A 19,298-nucleotide genomic window follows, 5' to 3' on the forward strand; every position below is an offset into this window, starting at 1 on the left:
AACTTTCTGTTCCATGAATGTCCGTGCAATAGGAGACTGTGCGACTATGGAACAGGCAAAACTGGACACAAGTGCCTGCCAATGCATGTAACAATCTGCTCATCGGGAAAGTGATCCAGCTCCAAAAAACAGGACGTGGCATCTTCAGCTTCATCTAGGACAAAGCACCTGCTGCTCCTGAGCTGCCCCTTCTTCCCAGGTCTGGAAGGAATAATGTCAGTTGCTCGCATTTATCCAAGTGAGGGTGCTCTGCCAGGGGCATTCCACTTGCCCAAGTTGTGACTAGCGGGGAGAGTTCCTCTATCTACTTCAGGATCCTATGTCTCTTTAGAATTGAGTAAGCCCTCCCGCCAAGTGGACCAGCACCCATTGATTGTACGGTTACCTGGTCAGTCTGTGGCCAAGAGCTGAGCTCCAGATCAAGCTACCTTACACCAAGTCAGACCGTCGGTCCATCTAGCTCAGTACTGACTACACCAGTGTTCTTCAGCCTTGGGTCCCCTGATGTTGTTGGACTACAACTCCCATCATCCCCGGCCATTGGCCACGCTCGCTGGGGATGATGGGACTTGTAGTCCAACAACATCTGGGGACCCAAAGTTGAAGAACGCTGCTTCAGACAGCCCTACTTGGAGATGTCAGGAATTGAACTTGGGACCTTCTGCATGCAAAGCAGTTGCTCTACCACCAAGCAACCACTCTCCCCCTGAGAACATCGCAGCTTACAGTCTTAGCCACTAGGCCACAATTTGAGGGCCTAAAGAGCTAAAGTTGATCAACCGCAAGTCTCCCAAATAAGAGGATGCAGCCGGAAGCGGACAGCGTTCAACAAATTCAGGCAACATTTCTACATTTTATTTCGACACAAACCAAAAACTGGAGGGAGGGGGAGGGGGGCAGAAATAACCACATTCCTATGCAACTGCATTCCTCATCGGCCTAGACAAGTGGAGCGTCCCCTCTAAATGAGGGAAGGCTGCTACTGATAGCCTGCTAGCTTAAGGATGGTGGGATACCGGGTGCGATGAGCCATGCATTTCTGCCTGTCGATGAAAATACTGTTGGCCTTCACCGCAATCTCCTTCTCAAGGCTCATCCGTGTGTCTTCCAGATTCCGCAGAGACTGTTCCGACTCAAGGAGCTTCTTCTTGAGAGCTTCAATGGACTCTGTCAGTTCTTCAACTTCGCTGATCAGCCTGGAATGTGTGGAACAGAGTAATGGATGACAGAGGTACAGGGGCCCAATTTCTAACAAAGAATGAAGGAATTGGGTCAGCCTGCCTGGAAAACACATCATCTAACATGGAAGAGGGGTCCTCATCATCCAAAGAGAGGAGCCCCAGATCTAGACCGGTCAGCAAGGGGGAGAAATTTGTTCTGATCATATTTTAATGTGAACTGCCCTAATTAGCACTTTCAAAAACCAATAAACTGAAACACAGCTTCGCTTTGAAATTTGCACTTTCCCAAATTTCACCATGCAGTTCTCCAACCAAAAAAGGGTGCACAAAGAAAAAAGAGAGCAGGTGTCAGGGAAATGTGCAGATGAAAAAATGTGTATATTGGTGGAAATAATGTACAAAAATGCATGAGATTTGGGGAAATTGCCTGCAAAAGTACCTACTGTGTGCAGTGTTGCCTACAAATGTGTATATAATAGGAGTTGTGTACAAATTGTCATGAAATTTCCCCCCAGAAATCTGGCAAACTCAGTTGAAGATTAGAAAAATGAGAGAGGGAGAGGGAGAGGGAGAGAATGGGAGAGGAAGAGGGAGAGAATGGGAGAGGGAGAGGGAGAGAATGGGAGAGGGAGAGAATGGGAGAGGGAGAGGGAGAGGGAGAGAATGGGAGAGGGAGAGGGAGAGGGAGAGGGAGAGAATGGGAGAGGGAGAGGGAGAGAATGGGAGAGGGAGGGGGAGGGGGAGGGGGAGGGGGAGAGAGGAGAGAGGAGAGAGGGGGGAGAGAGGAGAGAGGGGGGAGAGAGGAGAGGGAGGGAGGGAGAGAGGGAGGGAGGGAGGGAGGGAGGGAGGGAGAGAGGGAGGGAGAGATGGTACTGGCAGAATAATGTGGAAAGTATTAGGTACTGATTAAGAAAAGCAAAGACTTGTGAAGATCAGAGATTCTGGCCCTTTTCCTGGGTGAATTATTCCAATTATTCCACAGTGAATGCCTCTCTTCACTTTTAAGAAAAAGAAATGCCTGTTTCTTTTCTGGTTCACACCTGGATAATTATTTCTTTAATACAGAAGTGGGAATTCTGAGGTATTTGCATATCTAGTGAATATCTGCTTGTGCCTGCTAGGATGATTTGCTCTCCTTAGATTCATTTCGTACCTGTTTCTCATTTAGAAGACTAGCAGGTGGAAAGAGATCCAGCAACTGCAGCCTTTTCTTCTCCTTTGTTTTTGTTGTTGTTTTGAACAAACATGTTGGCGACAGGAAATGTACAACATTGACAATTTCCCTCTTCCCCCTGCCCCCCCAAGCGTGTTTGCAAGGTGACAAGCGCCTACCTTGTTGCTTCTGCACTCAGAGTTGCTGATAACCTTTCCATTGCAATGACAGGCAACAATTTGAAACACTGCACTGAAAAGGTTGTGTGTGTGTTTTAAAAGCTGTCTTACTAGCGTGTTGTGACTTTGAATCAATCTGTTCTGCACAATTTTGTACCTGAAATACAGTATACAATTAACCCCCGCTTGAGTACCTTTTTGCAAGTGAATCTGCTCCATTGAAATGAAGAGGAACCATTAGAATCACGTCTAAATCACCCAGAACACCTTCAAAATACTTGGCCAATCACACAGAGGGGGCCCCATGCAGTTCAGCTTCCTAGTAGCATCCGTGATGCACATCTGACGCAAGCTGGATAGCAGGCAATCCATCTTGGACGCTGCACTCTCAAGCAGTTTTGGAGCCAAACTACATGTCACATAAGAGTTCCATGACTGGCTCTCCCAGCGTCATTTGCTCCATCAAAAAACAGCCGCAACCACAGTGTGGAGGAAGGAGGATTCGACCCTTCCTCCGCACCTCCCCTGCCTCGATCCATAGCCTCAATCCTCAACCACCACCCCATTCAGAGCTGCTATTAGCCATGGCTGAACGGCCGGGTAGAAATGCTTGAAATGAAAAGGAGTGAATCTATTCCTGGTGCTTGTCACTTCTGCAGATGTTTTACCCATAATTCCATCCTGTTCCATATCCACAATAATTTGTCATTAAAAAGAATACTGTCCGTATGTTTCTGAATATGTATTTTCTCTCAAAATGTGTATTTACTATTTTCTCTCAAAGTAAGTGTTTTAAATGGGCCTTTTATCTCAAAATGCATCTTTGAGTGCATTACCACATTGAAATTCATGTTTTCTTTCAAAATACAAATGTTAAATTGCTGAAAACCATGATGCAACATTCAGAGAAGTGAAAAATCTCCTGGGTAGTTTCATTCCAATTCAACATTAATCCAACAGCATTAATGTAAATCAGGTCATTGCACATACAGATGAGCCAAGATACAATTCCACAAGCACCGCTAGTCTCACTCCACCCACAGCTGCACAAGATTCAACTTTCGATATCCTAAATCACAATCTGAATCTCCCGAGTCCAAGGCTGCACCTCAAGTTGCCGGCTGCAACGGCGTTTACCTGAACTGGGCAGAGTCTCTGCAGAGATCAACATTGGGCCTAAACGAACGGTCATAGAGCCTTGTCTGAGCAACTTTGAGTGGCGTCTCTTTGTCTTTTATTGCTTGCTTGAGAGCTTCGATGTTGTGCTCTTGATCTCCAATCTCCTTAAGGGTCTGTTTAAAAAAAGAAAAGGATGTAAAGGAAAAGAAAATGTTTCAGAAACACCATAGAGGAGTGTGTTTAGATGTGTGACTCTTTTGTCTACAAAGTAAATCTGCATGTAGGATCCTGTTGTCCAAACGATGGCATCCTGTTTGCAAGCAATAAGCAAATGGTAGAGCTAGGGAGGTACTCAAAAGTCTGTTTAAGACTCAAAAATGTCAGCTGGAGAAGCTATCCTGAAAAACGAGGAGGACGCTGCAATACTTCAAATGGAAAAATAAGTTGCAGGTGGTAAAGGGAACTGGCTATGGCTTTGTCAATGGCCTGGTATGCACATGATGCTAATCCAGAGGTCGCCAACGTGCCTGCCAGTACCTTCCATGGTTCCCACAAAGTAAATGCTCTTCCTGTACATTTCCTGTTTGCACTGGCTCAGCCTTTCCCACACTGAACATGCCCTCTTAAATATGCCCACTTTGCATCGGACGCTAGATTGGACACCCACCCTCCCTTCTGTTCTGAACAGAGGAGAGGGGCAAAGAGGTTCTCTGTGGGGGCAAGCCCAGTGGGAGCTAATGGGGGTGTCTTTTTTCCCCATTGATTGGGGATGGGGGGGAAATGCCCACACCATTTTGCAGTCTTATCTCTTTTCTCTCTCTCTTTTAGATATGACAGTAATGACACCCCCACATTCCCTTCTGGGCCCAACATGCTAGTGGTGGGCGGAGACAGAGGCAAAAGTGGGTGGAGCCATGAATATAAGTTTTGCTGCTGCACAGTGTGTACACATAGTCACACACCCCTTCCCTATCCTTCCTCCAGACAAGCAAAAGGCATTAGCAGAGGCGAAGGACACATTGCAGCCAAGCAAAAGCACTCAAGGAGAGCTAGAAAGGGATGTGGCCTGGAGAGAGTTCTGAGGGCCAGATGTGGAGGCCTGGAGGGGCACATTTGGCTCCCAGGCATGAGATTCCGCACTTCAAAGCACTTCAAGGCTGGTGCCAAGGGTTGGCATAGTCAGGCAACGGTCAAGGTCCCTTGCCCTAAAAGGGGGCCCTCTAACAGGATGCTCCCTGTGCCTGTTGTGGTGAGGAAGTTGATTCACCGAGTGAGAACATAAGAAGAGCTTGTCTGCTGGATCAGGACAAAGGGGACCCACCCAGCTCTGCAGCCTGTCCTCAGAGTGGCCAACCAGATACCCCAGTGGGAAGCTCACAGTCAGGATCTGAGCGCAAGAGCACTCTCCCCTCCTGCGGTTTCCAGAAACTGGTATTTGGAAGCACACTGCCTCTGACCATGGTGAGAGAGCATAGCCATCATGGCTTGTAGCCACTGATAGCCCTGTCCTCCATGGATTTGCCTAATCTTCTTTTAAAGTCAACCAAGTTGGTGGCCATCTTGTGGGAGCAAATCCCACAGTTTAACTATGCACTGCATGAAGAAAGACTTTCGTTTGTCTGTCCTGAATCTTCCACCTTGCAGCTGAGTGTCCATGAGTTCTATTGTTATGAGAGAGGAAGAAAAACATTTCCCTGTCCACTCTCTCTGCGCCATGCATAGTTTCACACATTTCTATCACCTTTTCTCTAAGCCACCCTTTCCCAACTAGTGGGCCACCAGATGTTGTTGGACCACAACTCCCATCAGCCTCAGCCAGCATTGCCAATGGTCAGGAAAGATAGGAATTGTGGTCCAACAACATCTGGTGGCCCACTAGTTGGGAAAGGCTGCTCTAAGCTAAAAAGCCTCACATGCTGCAGAGGGCTTGCTCAAGGGCTCTCCATAACCTGGAGCCGACTCTGGAGGCCGTCCGATTCAGAGAGCCTCTCGCACTGTGGGGCATAGCAAGAGAGCTGCGTACTTTCTTCAGATGGTGTTCCATCTTGTGCTTGGCATCCTCCATCTCCTCGCACCGCCGGGCAAAGGCCTCATTGACCCGGTCACACTGCACGCGCAAGTCCTCGGCCGTGTCGCGGAGGATGTTGTCGATCAGGGCACGGAGGTTGATGGACGCCAGCTTCTCTCGCTCGGCTCGATAGATGTTGTCGTGGCTGTGCTTGGCCCAGGTCTCTGGTGTGGAAGCGCTGTGGTGTGCACACACAGCGTAGTGCATCAGGGAGAAAATATTCAAGGAAAGGGGAACGGAAATGTTAAAAAGGTGAATGACACAGTAACACCCCTGATCTATGTCAGGGGAAGGGAAACCTCTTTCAGCACGAGGGCCACATTCCCTTCCAGGCAACCTTTGAGGGGCCAAATGTCAGTGGTGGGAGGGCCAAAGGGAAAAGTGGGTGGAGCAAATCATGTGAATTTGATCTTTGTGCAGTAGGCTAGATTCTACACACACTCACACTCTCCCTATCATCCAGGCAAGTAAAAGACATTGTCAGAATTCTAGGATGCATTCCAGCTGGGCACAAAAAGGCTGGGGAAGCATGGCCTTGGGAAGGGGCGTGGCCTAGGTAGAGCCCTGAGGGCCATATAGTGAGGCCTGTAGGGCCATAAGAATAAGAAGAATTGCATTTATATCCCACCTTTTTCCACTGAGCTCAAGGTGGTGTTCACGGTTCTCCACCTCGTCATTTCATCCCCACAACAACCCTGTGAGGTAAGTTAGGCTGAGAGGCGTTGACTGACTCAAGGGGACCCAGTTGAGTGGGGATTCGAACCCTGGTCTTCCGGGTCCTAGTCCAACACTCTAACCACTGCAGCTCCACTAGCTCTCAGACCAATGAGATACCAGGGCCTGCAGTTTCCAATCCCCCATGTATAGGACTGCAGTCCTGCTGAACGTATGGGATTCATTACTAGAACATGTGATGATGTGACTTGCTTAGAGATTTTTTTTTTAAGGGTTGGATAAATTCATGGGAAGGTTGGTCTATGTATGGACACCATCCATGCTACAACATTATATTTCTGGAGGCGTCTGCCTGACCATAGTGAAACAGAAGCATTGCTCGATCTGATGCAGTACAGGAGTTCTTACAGTGGGGCAGATTCCACTCAAGCTCAGCACTTTGGAGAGCTCCTGGAAAGTTCAGACTAAAGCCCGGAGCAGATTCCACTGCCCCGCTGACATGGCGCCACCAGCTGCCATTGTCCAACAGACATAAGACAAGCATCTCTCAGAGTGTCAAATCAAATATCTGAATGGCGACATGTAAGGGTGGGATGCAACGGGATCCTAAATCTGTGCTGTCTTTCTTCACAGGGGAAGGTAATCCAGAGGCTCTCACCTGTCCTCAAATTTTGACGAACTTGGGTGGAACTGAATGTTTGTGCTTTGATTATTGTATCTTCCACATTTCTCATCGATGTTGTAAGTTTCGACTTTGTCAGACCAATCCATTTCACAGATCTGCTTGTGATCTCGGTTTAACCTGGAAAATCAAGCACCGCAAGTCTCAGAGATAAGCACCAAGCCTTGAAGTCACACTGAGAGCTTCTTCCCATGGCTGGCACCAGCCTGCCCTGGGCCCTACCACCCACACACATGCCCCACCTTCCTACCAACCAACCGAGCGGACAGGTGGGCGGAAGGGCAGCGGGGGGGGAAGGGCGGGCAGGCGAGTGAGCAAGCAGGTGGGCAGCTCCCTCTCTGCAATCTGTGTCAGGGATCCTGCTGTAGATCGTGGAAGGGGAGTGCTACTCCCCCACGCTAACAAGGTGCCCTTCAGAGGCTGCTGTGGGCCATGGGGCCCTCAGCCAGGGCCCAACCTGGCCACCCTTTGGCACCGGCCCTGCTCCTTCCCACCATTCACCTTCCTAGGCAAAATGCAGTCTACAGATTCAGTTTTAGTCAGACTGAGACATGTAAAGTTCAGTTGCTCAGAGATTTGTTGTTTCAGAGTCGGGCCCACTGAAATATAATCGTGGGAAAGTCGTTTTGGATGCCTAACAACAGCCTTCCCCATCCTGGGGCCCACCAGATGGCTTGGACTACAGATCCCATCAGTCCCAGCCAGCATGGCTGTGGCCCCAGAACTGAAGTCCAAAGCACCTGAGGGACACCTTATAATGCAGGTATGTTGGCAAACCATTAGATTTGCCTTCATACTGGTTATTTCAGGACCAAAACCTTCACATTCCTGAAACAACAAGCTCCAGGAAGCACTTTCCGAGTACATCTCCATGGGGAAAGCTGACTTTCACATATTCATTCCCTTTTTGGATTCCAGCCCCACTGAAAATTCAAAGCGCAAGGGGAAGGGACCCTTTTCTCCTCTTTGTGTGTGTGACACCTGGTGGCAGCTTAAACTAAGGAATAAGAAAGATCACCCTTGGAATTGTGTCATGCAACGCGGAGAACATTTCAAACTAAAGCACTCCTTCAAGAGTAAAGTCTATCCTTGACACTCGCTCAAGCGAGTGAAATTAAAAGTCATTAGAATATAACTTGAGAAATGCAGCTCATCTAATTCAGAGTACATCAAGATCCCGCTTTATGTAAGAATCAGAGACAGCTGTATTTGCCAAGAATTTTATAAATGCTAAAAGGGGTATGGAGAGAGAGCCAGGACGGCAGGTGGGTGTAAAATCAGGCTTGGAAACAGCCACTTGCTTGGTTCCCTGGGGAGAATTTTCATTCTGCAGACTCAAGATGGGAAAGCTTCCGAATGTTGGTGCTAGACTAAAACTCCCATCATCCCTGACCGCTGGCCATGCTGGCAGGGGCTGATGGGAGCTGGAGTCCAACAATCCTGGGAGGGCAGCAGTTTCATCAGCCCTCTGTCTTATCTGCAAGGTACACACACACTTTCCCAGAACGGCTGAAAGGGGAACCATGGTTCTTCCTCCAAAGTGACATACACAACCTTCATATATTTTACTGAAGGTGTGAGAAGCAGAGTTTTTACTGTGGGCGTCACAAACAAGCGTAAGGAAACTTCCATCACATGTCATGCTTCCCCCTCGCCCACAAATCACCCGTCCGGTTCAATAATATCCAAAGCTGATCGGAAGCCAGGATGTCCTCAATTCTTGTTCCTTAGTCCATCCCGCCATCTAGTGGCAACAAACAGAATACCTTTTTTTTAAAGACATACTTATAGAAAGGAAGCCCAGGGGCTGATGTGCACAGATGCGAAAGGGGAGTCCAGAGTTGTACAATGTGCACAATAGGAACATGGAATGTGAGAAGCATGAAGCAGGGCAAGTTAGAAATTGTCAAGTGAGAAATGGAACGTATCAACATTACAATACTTGGCATGAGTGAATTAAACTGGAGACACGATTCACTAGAAAAGACAATGCTGGGGAAAACAGAAGGGAGTAGAAAAAGAGGAAGGCCAAAGAAGAGATGGATTGATTCCATAAAGGAAGCCACAGACCTGAACTTACAAGATCTGAACAGGGTGGCTCACGACAGATGCTATTGGAGGTCGCTGATTCATTGGGTTGCCATAAGTCGTAAGCGACTTGAAGGCATATAACAACAACAAAACACATTACAGTCACAGGAATAGGGATGGGTCCTGGAAACACACATCTCAGGTGTCAAAGGCCAGGGTATTCCCGATCTCTACCTATGGATGTGAAAGCTGTACAGTGAAAAAAGCAGATAAGAGAAAAATCAACTCATTTGAAACGTGGTGTTGAAGGAGATCTTTGCGCATACCATGGACTGCGAAAAAGACAAATAATTGGCTGTTAGAACAAATTAAACCAGAACTATCACTAGAAGCTAAAATGAGGAAACTGAGGCTATCATACTTTGGACACATCATGAGAAGACCTGATTCACTAGAAAAGACAATAACGCTGGGAAAAACAGAAGGGAGTAGAAAAAGAGGAAGGCCAAACAAGAGATGGGTTGATTCCATAAAGGAAGCCACAGACCTGAACTTAGAAGAGTTGAACAGGGTGGTTCACGACAGATGCTCTTGGAGGTCACTGATTCATAGGGTCACCAGAAGCCAAAAGCGACTTGAAGGCACATAACAACAACAAATTATAGAGGAAGCTCTTACGTCAGGATGGGCCGACCCAGGATTCAAAAGTCGTGCTCTTACAAGGAACCTAACTCCTTCCTCTAGAGGGAATGGACAGAGTCTTCTGGCTTGACCCTAAGCTGAAGACCCAGCACAACTGTGGGAAGAGAGGGAGCCACCTCATGCTGAGTCATACCATTGCTCTGCCTAGCTTAGTACTGACTATTATTTATGTATTTATTACATTTCTACCCCACCTTTCTTTGTTCATGAAGCGCAAGGCGGCTTACATGTGGTTCCCAGGCGGTCTCCCATCCAGGCACTGACCAGACCTGACCCTGCTTAGCTTCAGCAGGGAGCTGGCCTTAGGTGCCTTCAGACCATAGCCTGGGACTACACTGACTGGCAGCGGCTCTCCAGGATTTCAGCAGGGGGCAGAGAGGGGAGAACTTGTTTTCCCATTGTGCCAAGCCTCAGACACTCAGAAGGCGGCAAGACATCTCAGGGCTCTCCAAGTGACTCTGAGGTTCAGCACGGTGCCAGGGAGAGAGGTCCTTGCATCTGGAGTCAGCCTTTCACCACCGAGAATCCTCAAATGTCTCCAGAGGAGGCTGATCCATGGGGGCAAACGCAGTGCTGCCCCACCAACCTCAGTCTGCCCTCAGCCAGGCCCCACCTGTCTGCCTTCTTACTTGCAGCCAGCCCAGGGGGTTGGTTCCTGAGCTTTACAGAACTCAGCAGGGAAGAGGACGGGGACAAAACTAAAATGTGTTGGCTCTGCTTCTCATTGGCTCTGGGTCCACCTGTCATTGGCTCTGGCTCTGCCTACAGCGGGTCTCCCTGCCTTCCGCCCTTCCAATCCCAACAGGCACCAGCAACCACTGGACAGGAGGAAGGCAGGGCTCCCCTTCATTTTGTGTACTCCTTCCCCCCCCCAAAAAATAAACTACCTTCTTTTTCTATGAAACAAGGCCGTTCATCCTCTGTCACTGCCTCCAACAAGGTGCAGCCAGTTTCTCTTCTCCTATATCCCCCTTCCAAATCTTCCTGCCCACCCCCACCCCAGAATGAATTCGCCTGAAGCCACAAACCCCAAATGAAATGGAAACCTGTTTAAAACTGCAGTGGATCACAAACGTCCCATAGTCTTCCCATTGTCTCTCACCCCATGATCATTTAAAATGTTAAATTGCTTATAGCACAGACCTGTATTTTTTTCCCCATTTATTCACTCAAACAATGTAGCCCGCCTTTCCTCCCTAAAGGGAGCTCAGGCCAGTCAAGTACATAAAAGAACAGAAGACACCATAAATGTAAAACAGCCGTCAAAGCATCATTAAAATGACAGCAGTGAACACCTCCGATGCAAAAGCCTCATAGCTGAATTTGTCTCAAAGCCTTGGATGAACAAATTGGATATAGCATTCCCCTTGAACAAAGCCAAGGTGGGGGACTTCTTGATTCCCCTTGGAATGGAGGTTCCATGAAAAGGGGCCACCACTGAAAAAGCCTAGCCTTGTTTCACCCTCCTCCATGCTGTTCCTACTGATAGGACTATGAGAATGGCATTGCCCTGGGATCGCAAATTCCAGGTCAGAGTCACGCAAGGCTTTGCACACTCATACTAACCCCTTGAATTGGGTCTGGTAGCTCACAGGCAGCCAGTGCTATTAATCCCCTCTGGCTGCTCTGGGTAACAGCCGGGCAGAGGCATTCTGCATCAGCTCTAGCTGCCGGGCCGTATCCAAGGATAGCCCCATGTAGACTGCATTGTTGCAATCTATACGAAAGATTTTTTTGTGCATGGATCCCCGAGGCCAGACCATTCTGGTCCACTGAAAAGTGCTGTGCCAATTGATGATGAAACCAATCATCTCCTATGACTTTGCAGGTGGATTTGTCCCTCATATTTGCAGCTGGCAACTATATTTGTTATCACAACTGTCATAGCTGTTTGTACAGTTGGGCAAAGTGGTTCACACGCTTGTTATTTAGTGCATTTCTGTCCCATCTCTGCTTCTCTCATGCAGCTGAAGGTTTCTGGATGGGAGGCCAATAGCAGTGGGTGCTGGCGGCTCCATGTCAGTGGGGCAGTGGAATCCGCTTTGGGCTTTAGTCTGAACTTTCAAGGAGTAGCCCAAGGAACTGAACCAACTTTCAAGGATCTGGTTCCAAGGTTCAGCACCTTGGACAGCCCCTTGAAAGCTTGGAGAGGATTCCACTGTCCCACTGACAGTCACCAGCTGCCACTGCTGGTGGTCTCCCATCCAGGGACTGACCAGCCCCAGACTTGCTTAGTTTCAGAAAGTTAGCTTGGGATGCAAGACCTCACATTTACAAGAGATCTGTCCATGTATACTGCCCTCTATAGAACACGACACCTTGCTTATTTCACCCGGTCACATTTTACACCAAAACTAGGTTCTGGAGTTATGTAGATCACTGGCAACCAGTGAACAGTGAAAAGGGGTCTTACTGAATCTGATTAACAGCTTGCTTCAGAGTTCTTTTCAGTAGCTCCTGGATGTTTCTGATGAGCTCAGCTTCCTAGACGAAAGCGGTAGAGATATTAGTAGTTGCCTGGGGCTGATGGGAGCTGTAGTCCAAATCATCTGGAGGGTATCAGGTTGGGGAAAGACTGTCTTATATGAACTGGTTCTTCTACAGGTTCAGGAGGGGGCAATGAGGATGATCAGGGGACTGGAAGCAAAGCCCTGTGAGGAGAGACTGAAAGAATCGGGCATGTTTAGCCTTGAGAAGAGAAGACTGAGGGGAGATAGGATCACACTCTTCAAGTTCTTGAAAGGTTGCCATACAGAGGAGGGCCAGGATCTCTTCTCGATCGTCCCAGAGTGCAGGACACAGAATAATGGGCTCAAGTTGCAGGAAGCCAGATTTCGATTGAACATCAGGAAAAACTTCCTAACTGTTAGAGCCATACGACAATGAAGCCAATGACCCAGGGAAGAGGTGAGCTCTCCAGCCCTGGAGGGATCCAAGAGGCAGCTGGATATTCATCTGCCAGGTATACTTTAAGCTGGATCCCTGCATTGAGTAGGGGGTTAGACTTGATGGTCTTACAGACCCCTTCCAATTCTGCTATTCTATGATTCTATGAACTGTCCAGACTTCAAAATCTTCATCAGAGGTTCTGTGCCTCCAACTTCAAAGATTAGGCAACTGGCAACTAGGCAGTAGGCCCCTACAGAGGGGATACCCCCAATCCATGCAATCCTCACACACACAAAACCAGGCACCAACATCATTGACTTTTAGATATCACATTAAGTCTGTTTTATTCTCTGAAGCTGAACTGTATTCCTATTTTTATGTGTGTACGTGTGGGTGGGTGGGTGGGTGGATGGATGGATGCATGGATCTGACATTGTAACTGCTGGACTCGATGGTCTTATAGGACCCTTCCAGCTCTACTATTCTATGATCCTTTGTTTCTGTTTTAAATTATAAACTGCTCTGGAGACTTCATTAAGCATTTATTTGAAAGATATATATCCCCACTTCCCACGATCAAGGGTCAGGGTGGAGAACTTGTGGCCCTCCAGATGTTGTTGGACTATAACTCCCATCATTATCGGCCATAGTTACACATAACACACACCCAAGGAAATGCATCACACACGCCCCCAAAAAGGACAAAATAGGGCACTGATTTGCCTAAAATTTGCATATGCTAATTCATACTCATAGATTCTGGTTTAGGAAGAAGTACTGTATCCTGAGAAAGAATTACAGGTTCCTCTCACCATAGTGGGGAAGACAGACCAGGTGAGCTGTGCGCCTTGCTCAAGCTGCTGAAACCTATCTTGGGAACAGATTTCAGCAGCTTGAACAGCCCCTTGCAAGTTTGGGTTAAAACCTGGAGTGGATTCACTGCCCCACTGACACTGGAGCCACTGGTCTCCACTCCTGCTGCCCAAGCAGGTGCTAGTGGTTGACAGGTAACTTCAAAGCCCCCTCCCTTGTTCACTGCCAGCCCTTCAAATACTGGGCTCTGCAATGCAAGGCACCTGGGCCCACCTCACTGGAAGTGGTGACTGAGGGGAGTCCGACAACACCTAGATGGCCAGAGGCTCCCCAACCCTGCTTGAGGTCTTCAAGATGGCCTCCAAGCAGATTTTGGACAGAGTAACCTCTCAGGTCTCAATAGGGATGGGTTTCCCATAAGTAGATAATCTCACACCTTGGGGGCCAAATTTATTTATTTATTTATTTATTTGTTTCATTTTTAGACCGCCCATAGCTAGTAGCTCTCTGGGCGGTGTACAAAACAGATTAAAAATACAATATTATAATAAAATCAATCACATATATCAACAACATTAAAATAAAACGTAGACATAAACATTAACATTAAAACATTAAAAAGCCTGGGAGTACAGCCAGGTCTTAACCTGGCGCCTAAAAGAAAGCACCGTAGGCGCCAGGCGTATCTCCTCAGGTAAGCTGTTCCACAATTCGGGGGCCACTACAGAAAAGGCCCTAGATCTGGTAACAATCCTCCGGGCATCCTGGTGAGTTGGTACCCGGAGGAGGGCCTTGGATACTGAACGAAGTGGACGGGTAGGTTCATAGCGGGAGAGGCGTTCCACAAGGTACTGCGGTCCCACACCGTGTAAGGCTTTATAGGTCAAAACCAGCACCTTGAATCTGGCTCGGAAACAAATAGGCAGCCAGTGCAAACGGGCCCCTCCAAGCCTCTCTACCTGGCCCTCGGGTCTCTCGCCAGCCCTGCTTAACATCTGCTCCTTGAGCATTTTTACCGGATCCTTAAGCTATGATAATGACTCTTGCGTGATTTGAAGGTGGAAAGGGAGTGTGTGGAGAAATTAGCCTACTGTACGACGTAAAGTTTACATTTTTGCTCCACCCACTTTTGCATGTAGCTCTTGAAAGGTTGTCCAGAAGGGAATGTGGCCTTTGGGCTGAAAAGGGTCCCCTACCTTAAAACAAACCGCCAGACTCCGCCAACTAACACCTGCTGCCTACACCTGAAGGGCATTTGGGGGGGGGGCAAATTCCCTCTGGCATCACCTTCCAACAACGCTGTAGCAGCACCAATGGGACAACAAACTAGCTCTTCCCTAAAACACCGGTTTCCCCACAGATGGCGGTGTCCAGCTCAGTCCTACCCAGAGTAGACCTGCTGAACTTCATAGACCCAAAGGAGTCATGTCCGTTATTTTCAATGGGTCTATTCTGAGTAGGCCCAACGTTGGACACCAGCCAGACCAAACCAAAAACGGGTCATTCCCCCCCAAAAAACAACAGCAAAAACAAGCTGAAACTCAATGTAAAAAATTGGGAGGGGCCTGGGCGTTGTAAGCATCAAGGGTGTGTGTGTCTGAGGGTGCTCAGTGCCTACAGGCACCACATTGGGGACCCCAATTTTAGACTGGCAGCCGTGGTCCAGGGGCCTTTCTCAGCCCACCCGACGCAAACATGTCAGGGATTGAACCAAGGACCCTCTGAGTGCAAAGCCTGTCCTCTAAACACTGAGCTTTCGAACACAGGAAGCAGCTTTTTTAAATCCCAGGGAAGGGCCACAGGTGAGCGGCAGAGCACCTGCCTTGGCTTCAGAAGGTCCCAGATCCAATTCTTACTTACTGCCAGTCAGTGCAGACCAGGGGTACCACAACTGCGGTCCTCGGACCACCAGGGGCCCGCAGGCTTCATTCAGATGGTCCACGACATGTCCGCACTGAACATGCATGCTGGTTTATAACTCCTTTTTTTTTTATTTCTCTTAGTGCACTTTATTGCATTTCAGTTTGAATTATATGGAATGCGATAATGCACAGTATACTGTATAAGAAACCAAAGAAGCAATATAAATATGGCTCAGAATGGTGCAGCATCTAGCACAGGACATTATAATTGTCGCAACAGGTGGAAAGATCATTAAGTAACCTGCCAAGACCCTCAGCAATTTTCAAGTGGTCTGTTGGGGAAAACGTTTAGGAACCATGGCTGTATATGCATTACAACCTTCTTAAGCGGCCTTGTCCTGCATGAATTTATGCTCATTTATGTTCCACAACTCAGTGGCAGAGCGTCTGCTTTGCATGCAAAAGGTCCCCGGTTCAATCCCTGGCATCTCCGGTTAGGACCAGGAGAGACCTGTCTGAAATCCTGGAGAGAAGCTGCCAGTCAGTGTAGGCAATACTGAACTAGACAGACCAATCGTCCGAATCACTGTAAGTTGGCTTTGTGTATTTCTTGCAGCACACCCACCCTTGTCTGAATTGGATCTCTGGCTTAGGAAGCTTACCCCGAGTCAGAGCACTGGCCTGAAAAGCTCAGTATTATCAGCACAGACCGGCAGCAGCTTTCCAGGGTTTCAAAACAAGACTAAAAAAATGGAAATGGATTGCCTTCAAGTCCATCCCGACTTATGGCAACCCTATGAATAGGGTTCTCATGGTAAGCGGCATTCAGAGGTGGTTTCCCATTGCCTCCCTCTGAGGCTACTCCTCCCCAGCTGGCTAGGGCCTGCTCAGCTTGCCACAGCCCCTTCCTTGTCCGCAACTGCCAGCTGGGGGGCAACTGGGCTCCTTGGGATTATGCAGCTTGCCCACAGCTGCCCAGGTGGGAGGGCACGTAACACGAGCCACTCGCTGTGGGGGTGATCTTTAGCTGGCCCTTGAAGACACCCAGGAGACACGAGCAGGGATTTGAACTTACAGGCTCTGGACTCCCAGCCAGGCTCTCCTCCCCACTGCGCTATAATTTTGCACGCAGAGCATGGGCTCTACCACTGAGCAACTGATCTTCCTCCAAAAGAAGTGAGAGCACCGCAGTATCGCGCCTTGGGAAACACACTGCGAACCACAGACAGTCGATATAAATCAATACCCTACCTTGAGCAATTCCACCTCCACCTGGTCCCTCGCCAGGTCAGGAGGCTGCCTGCGCTCACGGCACTGCAGATTGTCCGTGGCGATGCTGTAAGGGACCTCGGTGGTATCGAGGGCCCTCTCCAGCCGCAGCTTCTGGGCTGCCAGCAGGCCAGTCTCCTCCGTGAGGTCCTCAATCTCCCTCTGCAGCTCAGACTTCCAGAAGTGGATGTCCTGCAGGCGCTCGCCCACCTTGGCTGTGGAGTCCTCCTGGGTGCGCTGAGCCAACTCTGCTGTGTAGGCAGCAACGTTCTGGGACTCATGGCGGACCCGCTCGGAGTGGTCGCGGTCTGCGAAGGCCTCGTGGTACTGGGTGTAGTTGTGCTGCTGCCATTCCTCGGGCAGGTACTTTGCTGTGCGGAAGCCAGCAGTGGCCAATCCACAGGAGGAATCCGGGCCAGTGTTCAGGGCTGGCTCATAAACCTTCATAGGCAGCTCGGAGACCGGGATTGACTGGGGAGCGGGCTCCTTGGTCAACAGGACACTGGGGTGAGACATGGTGCCTGCAGGCATCCAATCCAATCACTGGTCCAAAAAAGCTGCCCAACGAGGGTTCCTCCCCAGCCAGCAAAGTCCCTGGCTCACCCAGGATGCTCGCCTGCTACAAAACTTGCTCGGATCAGCGTCTTCCCGTCGCCACGGGCAACATCCCCGGCCAATGAGCAGGCAGACTTATGCTGCATGGCAATGTAAACTGAATGCCTGAAGCTTCATGTAGTTCCGTTGCCCCTGGCGATGCCTGAAGCCAATGAGCCGTGTGGGGAACGTTCTATTGGGCCTCACACTGTCTCTCGTTGCCTAGGGAGAAGGCAGCGAACCAGTCGAGCTGCAAAGCTGGAAACCATCACATGCAAAACAGAACAAGGGTTTTGGAGCTGAGCCAGTCTGCACCAGAAGCATGGCTGAAAAGAAAGACGGTTAAAATAAAACCAGGGGCTGGCCTGATAGATAAGAACATGGTGTTGAAAAATGAAACCAAAAATAATCACCCCGGGAAGATGAAGCCTCCAAACTCTAAAATATTACCCTTCCAATGATTATAAAAACCAGAATTATTCCAAACAAACTATAGACTAATTCAGCATCATTTATGCCTTGGATGGGGAATCTGTTGCTGGACTCCACCTCCCAGCATCCCTGACCATGACTGAACCTGGGACCTTCTGCCTGCAAAGCAAGTGCTCTGCCACTAAGCTATGGAACATGGGAAGCTGTCAAACCCTTGGTGCATGAAGCTCAGTATTGCCTGCCTTGAGTGGCAGGCAGGGCTGTGGAGTTGGTACGTCAAACCTCCGACTCCTCTATTTTTCTACTCTCCAACTCCAACTCCTTCATAAATGGCAAATGTATATTAATTTATTAATATTAATAAATTAATATTAATATTAAGATATTAATTTTATTTTGAAGCCAGAGGCGGAGTCGGTACATTTCTTCCAACTCCCAACTCCGACTCCACCTAAAATTGCTTTCGACTCCGACTCCACGATTCCAACTCCACAGCCCTGGTGGCAGGAGCTCTCCAGGATTTCAGACCCTGCCTAGAGTTGCCAGGGATTGAACTTGGGACCCTCTACGTGCAAAGAAGTTACCCCTGAACTATGGGGAAAGGAAAAGATTTGATGTTTTTGTTTTCACAGTTTTTCGTTTTAACCCACAATTCCATTTGAAACACTACCCACAACAAGAGGCAGCATGATGTGCTGAACCAAGAATGTCCAACTAACATTGGTAGGAGTAGTATGGAGCCCTGGTCTATTAATGCGTTTTGACAGCTTGCCACAAGGTGGTGCTTAAAGTAGTACAAACCCCATCAACTTAAACGCTCTTTGGAGCTGCAGGGCCGATGGGAGCTGTAGTCCAAAACGTTCTGGAGGACAACCCTTTTAAGCGTCACCAAGTGCAAGTTAACAACTTCATTAACCAGTTCCTTTTTTAGTCTTGCCCAAGTGTTGAGAATTTGCAGGCCACACTTTTGGATTTCTGACTGGGGCAACGTTTCAGACTATGGACATTCCCAGCCCCAGCTGGAAATGGCAGGGATTATATTCGTGTCAAAATGACGTGGTGACCTAGCTGTCATTTCTTCACCCCACTAATGCTTTTAGAGCAGTGGTTCCCAAACTCCCCCACCCCCCCAGACCACTTGAAAATTGCTGATGGTCTTGGCAGACCACTACATGGTTTTTTTTCTGCCTGCTGTAGCAATTGCAAGGCACTGTGCTAGATGCTGTATGATTTTTGTGTGCATTTTTATTGCTTATTTTATCGCTCATATAAATATAAATTGTATAGAATTCAAATTGTAACACAGTAGAAATAGATACTCCACCACTGAACTATGGCCTTTCCTTGCAGCTGGGAAGACCCCCCTCTTGAAACCCTGGCAAGCTGCTGCCAGTCACTGTAGACCAGGCATGGGGAAACTTGTGGCCCTCCAGAAGTTGGACTACAACCTCCCTAAACCCCAGCTAGCAGGGATGGTGGGATTGCAGTCCAACATTGTCTGGACAGCTACAAGTCCCTTGACTCTGGTGTAGACCATCCGGATCGAAAGGAACCGAATAGTCTGACTCAGCATAAAGCAACTTCCTGTTCCTTCAAGAAAAAAGGGAAGTTGATTCAGGTCATAAACTCACACACAGGTAGTGCAACAG

At 48.5% G+C, this 19,298-nt stretch overlaps 1 protein-coding gene across 1 annotated transcript; it reads right to left on the reverse strand.

Moving 5' to 3' along the window:
* Positions 1 to 782: 782 nt before the first annotated feature.
* Positions 783 to 18,398, reverse strand: TEKT4 (tektin 4). Its single transcript, XM_061599497.1, has 6 exons — positions 16,606 to 18,398; positions 12,204 to 12,274; positions 7,034 to 7,177; positions 5,656 to 5,878; positions 3,651 to 3,805; positions 783 to 1,196 (listed from the first exon to the last, which is right to left on the reverse strand). Exons 1-6 carry the CDS (start codon positions 17,152 to 17,154, stop codon positions 980 to 982), a joined length of 1,359 nt encoding a protein of 452 aa, XP_061455481.1. The 5' UTR covers positions 17,155 to 18,398; the 3' UTR covers positions 783 to 979.
* Between the last annotated feature and the right edge of the window lie 900 nt (positions 18,399 to 19,298).

The sequence above is a fragment of the Rhineura floridana genome, chromosome 17 (genome assembly GCF_030035675.1).
Source record: "Rhineura floridana isolate rRhiFlo1 chromosome 17, rRhiFlo1.hap2, whole genome shotgun sequence".
Lineage (NCBI taxonomy): Eukaryota > Metazoa > Chordata > Lepidosauria > Squamata > Rhineuridae > Rhineura > Rhineura floridana.